The sequence below is a fragment of the Cystoisospora suis genome (genome assembly GCF_002600585.1).
Source record: "Cystoisospora suis strain Wien I chromosome Unknown contig_8641, whole genome shotgun sequence".
Taxonomy (NCBI): domain Eukaryota; phylum Apicomplexa; class Conoidasida; order Eucoccidiorida; family Sarcocystidae; genus Cystoisospora; species Cystoisospora suis.
This window is the reverse complement of record NW_027161419.1, coordinates 1-10,847: the sequence shown is the minus strand read 5'-3', so window position 1 is coordinate 10,847 and position 10,847 is coordinate 1. Positions and strand designations below refer to the sequence as shown.

Sequence of the window (10,847 nt, the reverse complement as noted above, 5' to 3'; positions counted from 1 at the left end):
AGGACGCGAGCTTCCTGACACTGCCACATCTACGATGCCCATCAAGCAGCAGATGAAGGCCTGGGGGTTGCGGGGTGCCGACCCAAGCCTTGGTTGCTGGGTTCGGGGCTCAACAGACGAACTTGCACATGTCCACCGATGCTCACTAGTCTCAGCAACGAGAGGAACAATGTTTGCCGTAGTTAGGCGCGACCCCACACAGCTTCCCGCAAGCACTGGTCGGACCTGTGATTAATCTTGGCTCTGCGCAAGCGCTGTAGCCTAAGCCATCTGGGACGTACAACCATAAGGAAATTTTTGCTTGCTTCTGCATCGCTTCGTATTTCGGCTCCACAGCGATTCTGCATCGCCTTTGTATGACCCGTGCCGCCTCAAGAGTCAGCCGGAAGGACCGATTCCGAACACGCCTCCGAACGGCGAGACCCGGCTTTCATGTCGCCTCCCTTGCTCTCTCTGAACTTCCGAGACAGCAGGTAAAATCCTGTGACCAATTTTTCCTGTCTAGTGACTTGGCAATAAAACTCACACTGGTGCTGATCGGGCAAGACTCGCGCCGGCTGCAGGCGATGAGGCGCTCTGACCTGTGAGGCTGCCTGCCTATCCCTCTCCCCTGTTAATTATTGGCTGAAAGCCTGAAGTACACCCCGTTGGCCCGCTGTGTTAACCAGTCTCGACTGACAGTCGAAGCTTTTGTGAGACTCACTTTCGAAACCTTGCGCTTCGGCGACACTCTGCTTCCTCGCTAGGAGCTGGCGAGCGCGACGGCGTGAAACTCTCGTGCGGACGCCCAGTAGCTCTTGCCGAATGCTGTCTGGAAGCTCACACGCCCTTACAGCGACCACGCAGCCGTTACGGGTAGATCCTGAGAAGGGAGCTTCTCCTGTGTACCGGTAGCGACGGCTGACGGATGATGGTCTGCGACGGATGGTCAATAGTATGGGGAGCCTCGGTGATACACACAATGAAGAGAGTGGTGTTGTTGTCCTTTGACTGTGAGCACCAAGGACGTTAAACCTATGGCTCTTCAGTGGCCTGCTTTCCGTGTACGAATTTGGAACTACGGACTGCAAGCTAGCCTCACAGGCTATGGAAGGATCCCGAGACTCCATTTGAATATGGAGGCGACGCCATGTTGCCCCTACAGTGGAGACGGTGTACGAACTCAGTGCCTCTGATGAGCCGGGGAAACGTTCTCGTGTACGCTACCACTTTCTACGGTCTGGGCTCTCCCTTTTCTTCTGACGTCGGAGAGGACTGGGGAAGCTCACGCTGCGTTTGTGTTCCACCCGGTAATGTGAGACCCTATAGCACCGCGCCCGATCACGGCTTGTTGCCCCGGCCATAATATGTAGTGTGTCCGGCTGGATTTCCGCCGCACGGCGACAGCCTGGCGCAGGAGCTGATCGCCCGAAAGCTAGTGTGCTGTTTGCGACCTGCACGACTCGGCATAACAATAGGGAACGGCCGGGGCAGGCGACAAAAACAGGAATCCCGCGGGTACTGAGCAATGTGACCGCTGGTGCCCTGTATCACGTGCTTGACACAACTGGGACCACCGCTCCGGCCGAAGTCCGCTGACTAAAGGAGCTAGAAGTGACTTTTCCGAAGAACCAGTCACTACCGAGAGAGTCGTCCAAGTCAGCCAGGGCAGGGTCGTCAACACCTGCGGACAATCCATTAGAAAATCCGATTTCGGAAGGTTGCCAGTGAACAAACACGCACAGAGATCTAAGCACCTACACAGTGACAAAAACCACGACTGGAGTTACACATGTCGTAAGCTGAGCCCTCTGACCCAAGACAGCCCGTCTTATGATGAGGTTACCTTCAGAAGGCCAGTAAGGCACAAACTGCCAACTCTCGGTGTTTTCCCGGGACTTCGCCACTCAACGTCCGGACAGTCCTCTCGCCACCAGCCGGAATCGTTTTCTCGGGTTCGTTGGCCGCACTGGGGTGTCTAATACATTGCCGAGAACTGTGTCCAGATCCCGCCTTCGACAACAAGAAGAGACAACTGGCAGGTCTCCCTCCATTGCGAAGCATTCCCCCCTACCACTTCACCTTGTGGCACACACTCCTGCGGAAGCTCGTTGTCAGGTTGCCACGTTTCTCTAGGGGAAGCTGTCCAGGACCCTCTGTGTGACTGCGTGACATTCCACCATACTTCAGTGTCAGAGCCACCCCACTCACTCAGGAACTTAACACTCCAGATTTCGACAAAAAAGAAGAGCATTCTGTGCTTCCGAGAAATGCTCACCCACCTCCCCTCTACGAGACGACAAGTAGGCGACTGCGCAGGCAAATGAGAGCTGCACAAAGAAATCTTGCCTCACTTCCTCTCGTTTCTTCCAAGTCCGGCTCCTCCAAGGAACGAGTGGATGCCGGTCAGGAAGTTCTGACCTATCTCTCTCATGTTGAAGGGGGACGCCTGCGGTGCGACCTGGCCATCCGGACGACCCCGGTCATCAGCAGCGGGCCCAAAGAAATCAGCCGCTCCAGAGCGTTGCTGTTGCCGAGGCAGTCTCGAACCCTGCGGCTGTGACACTGTACTCGGGTAAGTGGGGAGTGCTGCACCGGTCCTGGGTTGGCGGTAGAAAAATGGGTGCGCTTCCTCAAGCGCATTTGAAGTCAGCTTCGCGTCTTCTTTGCCAGCCATGGGGTGTCGGGCTGAGGGTTTGCAGCACCGGCGAGGTGTATCCCGCGCCAGACAGTCGTAGTGAGCTGCTCCCGAGCCGTCAGAAACGCGAGTGTTGGGGCTGCCTTCCTCTGGTCCTCCAGCGTTTCTCTGCACCTCCCGCCATCGGGCTTGCAGGACGCGTCGTCCTTTATGTGGTGCCCCTTCCTTGCCGCAGTCTCCTTCGCTCGACCGCTTGAGCTTCTGGTCGGCAGTCAAAGACGGATCTCGGATTTCCGCGGGAACGGAAGGTGAATCCCGACGATGCACCGCTTTTCTGCCTCGTTCTCCTGTGTCACCTCTCAAGCCTGCGCCATGTGCCCTGTTCTCTTCCGCTACGGTAGTAGGAATATCATCTCCTCTCGAGCATTGAACAAAGTGATCGCCGGTCGCCTCGGGCACCACATCACGCAGTCTTGCAGTATTTTTTGTAGTGCCCCGGCTAAGGAAGCTCTCGGCACTATCAGCCCTTCTTCGCCCGCGAGGAGATGCTCCACCTCCAAAGCCCTCTCGGTCGTACGCAGTCTGATGGATACTCAACGTCCCTACAGATCTGTCTCTTCCCCGAGGAGCCCGACTACGATAGTCGACGTCTATCACTCCACGTATAGGCGAACGAGCTATTCGTCCCCCTGTCGGAGGAGGTGCTGCACAAACGCGAGAAGAGTCTATAAAATGAGAAGACAGGTTTCTTTGTTCTTTTCCGGCAATTGTCGACTGTCTGTTGGAATCGACCACCAATACTGGAGCACTAGGAATACCTGCCAACGAGTTGTCTTGCACAGGGAGTCGCCGGCCGCCGCTGCCCTCCGGATGCCTTTTTCGACTACGGAAAACGCCTCCCCCCTCCCTTCCCAAGTCATCAAAAAGAGCGCTATTACAGATGCAAGCATCTGCAGACCCCGCACCACACGCTGCACAGCTCGTCATGCCGGCTGAATATTCGCCTCCGTCGCGTCCCCCAGGAGCTGAACCACCAAGGAAATGGTGCTGGCGCTGGACCACGCTTCGTTCATTTTCGAGTTCGGCCCACTGTTCACCCTTGCACTCCGTGGCGTTCACCGCTGCAACATTCGCCCTCTGGTGAACCCCAGTACTGCTCGTACTAGTGGTGCTGTTGCTGTGCGTGACTGGATGCGTCGTGGACCTGGTGGCCAGAGTACTTGTGTCACTTTCGAAGTATGCGAATGATTCAGCCTTGCTTAGTTTTTTGGCATCTGCAGCTGGGTTTCCCCTGTGAACCCTCGACCAGTCAACCGGCTGGGCAACTGATCGTCGTGGTGCCCCTATGCAGCCTCCGCGAGAGCTATGAGGACCAGAGGACCCGGAGTGCCGACTGCTCGTCCGGTTCTGTACAAACCCCGAGCTGTCATTGCGACTTTGGGTACTGCTGGTCGTCCCACTAGAAATGCGGGTCGAAATGCCATTACATTCAAGACCCTCACCGGATGTCTGTCTGTACTTCTCTCGAGCACTGTTTTCTGTACCACTGTGACCGATGATACTGGCCTTGCCTTTGTTATCCGGACTGCTAGCCTGCGGGCTGCACGCTCGCTTTGTCCGCCTTTTCTGGGGAGCTGCACCAACAGCAGTTCGCATATCTCTTTCGTTGTTCGCAGTATCCTGTGAACTGGTCCGGTCGAGCAGGTCAGCTGAGCACACTGGTGAGCTTGCCAGCTGAGAACCAGAAGCCCTTGTCCGAGCCTCGCAGAACTGACCAGATCCGCCCAGCTGGCCGTGCCGCGCCTGCCACAGGTGAGCACATACAAATGCACTCGCCGTCAGCTCAGCCGGACCTCGCACACGAATACCAGACAACTGGAGGGAGACCTTGCTGCCGAGGACGCCATCCCGTCGTCACCCCCCCAAACCGCTCAAGACAGAAGCAGCCTTTACAAAGATACCTGGACCCTAAAGCCGCTAACTGAGCAGAAGGTTCCAGTGACCAAGTACGGCAGAACACTAAGCCACCGAAGTAAATTTTGAGCTAGCTACTTCAGACACAAAGCGAGCCACCTTCCAGGAGTGGTCCCAGGAATGGGCTTACCCTCTCTGAAGGAGAGCTGGCATTGTTAACAGAACCTTGGTCATCGACGCCCCGATTGTCCACGAGTTCATTGTTTGCTTTATTGTCACGGCGCCGTTCGAGAAGCGCATACTGAAGGAGACATACAGAAGCCGCATTGGCCGTCAGCCTGAGAATTCAGACCAGATCATTCTGAGGCCTGCGTCGCTCGCTGTCTCTGCAGGGGTCTTTGACTGTGAGCAGAATGTCTCAAGCCTGCTATGTCCTCCGACGAAAAGCTAGGCGGTACTACGCAGACACGCCCCCGCACCGCAGGCACTTTGTAAACGCTCGCAGACCATAGCAACAGCGAAACGTGCGTGTTTGTCGCATTTGTCAGAATATGCGAGGAACGCGTTTGCCGTGTTACGGCCTGCCGAACCTGGACTATGCGGCTCCCCCAACCAAAGACACGATACTCGAAAATTAAGTGTCGGCGTCAGCTCATTTCGCACGGCTCCTGTCCATCGCGAGGACCGCGGACTACACGAATCTCAATTAATGAAACCAGATTGACCTGCCCGAGTCCACTGGCGCGCTGCTGCTTCTTGTCAGCGTCGGTATCACCAACGCCGACGGCAACCAGCCTTCTGACCCGCCTGCTGACGAACGAAACTTCCGGGCGTCCCCGCGGGTCCGTCACGGCTTGAAGAGCTGTTAGCATGAAAGAAGCTGCACTCAGTCCCATGGATCTGCTTACCTGTTCCGTCATGGACTTCGCCCTGTCTTGAGCCCGCCCTCGCATCGGTGCCTCACTCTCCGTTGCGTTTCCCCCACTGCGGCGAAGTCGTCGGGAGGTTGCTCGTCGGTCAAAACCGTCTGTGATCTCGTGCTCAGTCTCCATACTATCTTCGTCTGTGGGGAAGGCTAATCCCTCGGTATCCTCTGCGCTTCCTTCAGGCACTCCTCCGATCCCCCTTCCCCTAGACCTCCCCAGCTCCTTGCGGGCATGTTTTGTACTTTTCTCTCGTTTTTGTCTACAGATGGTCTCGCCGCGTAATTTGCTGTTGACTTGGCAAGGAATGCCTATCCTGTTTCCATCCGAGGCACTTTCTAAGTCAATCGAACCCAGGGCTTTTATGCTGCTTCCCTTCAAGTTGAGCGCATGCCCCACGGTAGCTTCGGATCGGAGCTGTTGAGGACTTGAAGGGCTGTCCACAAGAGACAACGAGGTTGTCGACGCTGGCTTGAGAAACAGTGCCGCCTGTAAGCTCTCCCTCGCATCCAACAAAATGTCCGGATCCGAGGTAAGCAACGTGCCGTCGGGCCCGAGGGCATCCGGTCCAGCTGCGCTCCAGACATCCCACGCCATCTCGGTCACTTCCGCGTCCACCCCACATTCGCGGACTCTGCGCCCGTGTGCCCTAGTCTTGGATTTCGTGCGCGCCGACTTGAGAGGCAGACCGTCATCGCTTGGATGCAGTGCCGGCTGCTGTCCTTGAAGATCTGCTGCTGTCGCAGCCGGAGAGCATTCACTGCTGCCGGGTCTCGTGTGATTTCCGTGCTCAAACGGGCAGTAGCCGCGCGGCCCTCCGTCTGGCATATCAAGGGCCCAGAACTGTGTATCGATAAGCTGAGTGTCCCTGTGGCAGGAACTGGCGGTACCTTTGTTTTCTTCTTGCGACCGAACATCAGCATTGCGAGGGGAGGAGACACTGTCGTTCAAAGGAGCGGATTTCACAGGCAAGTGAGCAAGTAAGGACGCTGAGGGTTCGATGTCCAAGAAACCACTCCTAACAACAAAATGATTTAGCGAGCCGCTCGTAGAGACGTTTGTCTGGTGGGGAGGCCCGCTACTTCCTGAATCCGATCCTCGGCTTCTCGTCTGCGACGATGAGTTTGTCCGTAGGGACGACGCGCTGCTTCTGTTGCGCTGCGGCCCCCCCTCGTCCGCCTCTATGAGCTGCAGAGGTGAGCGGGCGAGCACAGATGCTACACTAGAGGAAGCACGAGAGACCGATGAGCTCTTCGAGGAAGAAGCGGATGAAAGCAGATCTTTTCCTGGTGCGCCCGACCACCGTCCGGGGTCTCCAGTCTTCCCACTAGAATACGATCGAGCCGCCTCTAATCCACTGTCCCTCTTCGCAGCGGTTTTAGAGCGACTCCCCCTATGCGATGCGTCCCCCCGGCACTGTTCTTCTTGCTCCAGTTGCTTAGCTAGCAACGTGCATACACGGGCCGTGAACAGACTTGGATTGCACCGCACCACTCGGGATGAGATCGGGATTCGCGGCAGCACACCCCCTGCTGCCCTCCCTCCAGGAATCGGAGGCAAACCAGCAGCGGCAACCAATATCCCGGTGCGACCGGGGTTGGGACACTCAGGACGGGGGTTTTTCTCGAGGGAATCTGTTACTTCTTTATTCTTCGACTCACTGACAAGCTTGCGGACTCCGATGTCCCTCCCAGCATTTGCTTGCTCCAAGTAAGCGACGCCGCCTACCTCTCTCGCTTCCCGGCGAGCCTCTGCTCGGGAAAGCCTCCCGCCCGGAGACACTCCCAGGGCCTCCTCCGAATCTCGTTCTTTCTTCTGCAGGTATGATCTACAACTGGTCCTGTCTGTAGAGAAGCCTGAGATGCAAGGCGTGTCCATACTCGGTCGTTGGTAGGCTTTCTTCAATGGAGGGTTGAGGGCGTTTCTCGCTTCAGAAACCGGAGTCAGGTCCAGCCTGGGCACGCAAACGGGGCGATTGATGCTGGTTGCTGCAGGGACTTTTTCTTCGCCTTTGTATGTCTTCCTCGTCTCCGTGCTTATATTACGAGGTCCCTCGCCCGCCACCTGCTTCTCACCTTGGGTTGCCGACGAACTGAAACGGCTGTCAACTGCTACATCAGCTGGCCCGTTTTTCTTTTCAGTGGACGTGAACAAAGGAGCCGCTTCTGGTCTGTCCGGAGCAGCCACAGATGAACTATCTGGCTGGCAGTCGCCGCTGGTGCTGCTGCGCCTGTCGCAGCACACTCGCTGTAAGCGAGCATTTTCCGAAACTGCGAGCGTCTTTGTGGCAACTTTCACAATCGCGCGGTATTCCACTGGCTTCTGAAAGCCAGCTGACTCACTGACAACTCCCCCGTCATCGCCGGTTTTTCCGTCATTTCGAACCGGTGCGCGTGAGCTGCAGCCCTCCTCATTCCGGCCTGATGCCTGCCGCGAGGTAGTTAAGATTCCTACAGACGGCGTTGTTGTATCGTCTTTCTTCATCACCGGTATCGCGTCCTGGCCGCCGAGCTCCGCAGAGGACTCCTCGAACCGAAGAGACCTAGACCTCTCGCACTTTGTTTTTCCTCCTCCCACCACATCCGTATAATGGCGTCTTAATGGTGGACCTGAGCTGCAGCTATTGCTCCCTCTACCGAGTGAAGCAGTTCCGACCTGCTCGGACCCCTTGCAAGGTCGCTGAAAAAGACTCCGGCTCCGGCGAAAGCTCCCTTTGCCTCCCGCGGTCGCTGAAACCGGTGGAACTGTACTAGTCATCACAGAGTTTCTGAGATACAAGAATACATCCTTGAGGTTATAGGTTGACAAGGGAGCGTGAGACAATGGCATCGCGGACGAGTGATGAATTGGGTATGACGAGGCTGGCAATTCTGAAGTCAGAGAGCGACGTTTGTCGTGGGGACCAGAACCAACATCAGTTGCGTTCTGTCCACCAGCCAGACACTGGAATGCAGCGCAGCCACTTGCTACCCTCCGCGGCCCAGAGAGATCTCTCCCTCTCTCCTTGAGAACGTGAGGCTGCGAAGCAGGTGTGGACACATTAGCTCTCTCAGGCTTCTTCGCTACCACAGCAGAGGAGGACATGCAAGTTCGGACTGCCCTCCGTCCGTATACTTTTGGGGCAAAGTCGGCAAGAAAATAATCTCGCAATGAAGCGGAAGATATAGCAGCCTGATGCCCTTGCATTAACACCGCAAGCGCTACAGACGGATCAGAGTGTGCGGCGCTAGCAGTCTTGGCCGAGCAGCCTTCTTCAGCGAGACCCACGGGAGCCCGGCCACAGCCCACGGTGTCCCTGCCGTAGGCTGAGGGATCTGGAGAACTGCTACTGCCTTCTGATTGTTTTTGAAGCTGTGCTCCGCCGACACGTCCAGGAGGCGATCCCCGAGCCGACAAGGATTCCTCAGTCCGTGAAAATGTCTTCCGCAGAGCATTTCCCGAAGAAGTAGGGAGCGCGGCCTCAGGCGTTACTCGAGTACCGTCCGGAGAGGTAAAGTGAGAGTCAGGGTGCTGGATCAGTCCTGTGTCTGGGGACGCAGAGGACCCAACTGCATTACCCGATTCTAGAGAAACCATTTTGCCGGCTTGAGCGAGAGTGTAAGCTGAAGAAATCCAAACCAGACACGAGGGGGACATTCTTTCTTTACCAGGTGTGCAAAAGAAAAACCAGGTATGGGCGCGCCGCCTTCACCGGTAACAGAAAAGCGAAGGCTGCACTTCCCCCCGTCCTACCAAACAAGAAAAAACAAAACGGCACTTCAGAGCTGTGCTGCGCAGAACATGCAGGTGAAACACTTGTTCTCTCTCCAAGAAAACGATTGGAAGCAGGAGCACTTGCGCGCTTTGGAGAAATGAAGACATGATTGCTGCTCTGGGCAAGAGTGTCTGAGAGGGGGAATCGACCAAGAAAAGTCTGCGCTCACCTATAAGGGGGGCTACATTGGTTCGCTGTGTCTGTCCGGCACCTTCATGTCCGGTAGCTTCCTCTCCTATACAGCCGCCTGTGGGTTCCCTTGAAATACTTGTCAACTGCAGGTCGCCGGGTCCCCGAACCACAGCCGGCACGGGCGAGGCAGATGGTTCGAGGTGCTGCTCTAGTTTATGGTCATCATGCTGAATGTCACAACCACTCGACTGTTGGCTTTTCACCTCATCGAAATAGAAATCCAGAGGGTCGCCTTCGGCAGAAGACCTTTCCGAGGAAGAAGCAGCACCCTCATCTTGCGTCATGTACCGCACAATAACAGGCGGTGGAGACGCGTTCTTGGCTGCTTCGGCGGCAGCGGCAGCCGCCGCCGCTTCCTGCTGCTCCAGCAAAGCCTGCATTGCCGCTCGGCGCTGCAACGGGAAGGAGAGGGCAGTGCAGAGGTCTATGCAGAGTCAACGGAGGACTGATCGCCGGAGATCAGGCCATAGAAGGAGGCAAAGTGCATTCAACCGCTCGATGTGCGTTATCTGGACTCCGAAGCAACCGTCTGCCCCACAGTCTCGCTCCTACACAGCTGCCGAGAATACGTGATATATACTCTGTTGACGCTAAGGGTATAGTATGCATGTACACGCAAAAGCAGTACGCACGAGCAAGCCAGACTCTGCGAGGTGGCAAGCGGCTCTTCCGACACGTGCATAGGAGAACCAGGACTCTGAGCTTGAGATTCTCCTGATGTTCCTGCACTCTGTTGTCACCAACCAAAGCGTGCCCAGTTCAACGGTTACCTGTTTGCGCCTTTCAAGGCGCCTTTCGAGCTTCATTTTTAGTGCCGCAACCCGACCAACAGGGATCCTCTCCCGGCTACTGAGCAAAGCAAGCCGTGCAGCATCAGCTTCGCCGTCATTATCTAAGTCTGTGCCGTCAGAAACATCGGACAAGCCCTCGGTAAGAGGAGGTTGGTGTCGCAAATCCTTCGCACTCTTGTCTGGCGCTCCGATATGCGCAGGTGGGGGAACTGAGGGGTCCCTCGAGGTCCCTCGAAGCTCACGGCCGCCGACATGAGTTCCATTCGGTGTCTGTCTTGTGTTTCGCAAAGGATGGTGATTTCGCATCTCGCTAACATATCCTGAAAACGCTCGACCCCCCTTCTCTGTTCCTCTCCTCTTCATCGTTCCACCGTAGCCATGTGCGGAGCTCCTTGTGTCTGACCGTAACAAGGTGGCTGACTGCATGGCTGCTGACTGTGAAATGCTGACTCCGATGTTACCCACCTGAGTGTCTTCTGCTGTCTCTTCAAATGTCTGCCCCGCCCTCCTGGCTCCCACCCCTCCGTCCCCTTTTCTGTGACAGTGCTTGTCATGCGCGGCTCTTGACGTTTCCTTCGTGTCTTCTTCTGTCTCGCCAGCTTTGGGCTCCACTCCATCGCCGGGCAAGCCACTCTTTCCTTCTGAGACCGCAGAAC

General features: G+C 56.3%; 1 protein-coding gene across 1 annotated transcript; it reads right to left on the bottom strand.

The window, feature by feature from the left end:
* Positions 1–1,667: 1,667 nt before the first annotated feature.
* CSUI_010866 (uncharacterized protein) lies at positions 1,668–10,845 on the bottom strand. Its single transcript, XM_068070967.1, has 5 exons — positions 10,171–10,845; positions 9,378–9,792; positions 5,440–9,056; positions 4,722–4,832; positions 1,668–4,420 (listed from the first exon to the last, which is right to left on the bottom strand). Exons 1-5 carry the CDS (start codon positions 10,615–10,617, stop codon positions 2,330–2,332), a joined length of 6,681 nt encoding a protein of 2,226 aa, XP_067917057.1. The 5' UTR covers positions 10,618–10,845; the 3' UTR covers positions 1,668–2,329.
* Between the last annotated feature and the right edge of the window lie 2 nt (positions 10,846–10,847).

Coding starts and splice junctions, on each gene's coding strand:
- CSUI_010866 (XM_068070967.1), bottom strand. CDS start 10,617: ATGCAGTCAGCCACCTTGTTACGGTCAGACACAAGGAGCTCCGCACAT. Junction 9,793..10,170: donor GCCTTGAAAGGCGCAAACAG/GTAACCGTTGAA, acceptor TTCCCGTTGCAG/CGCCGAGCGGCAATGCAGGC. Junction 4,421..4,721: donor CCAGCTCTCCTTCAGAGAGG/GTAAGCCCATTC, acceptor CACCTGTGGCAG/GCGCGGCACGGCCAGCTGGG.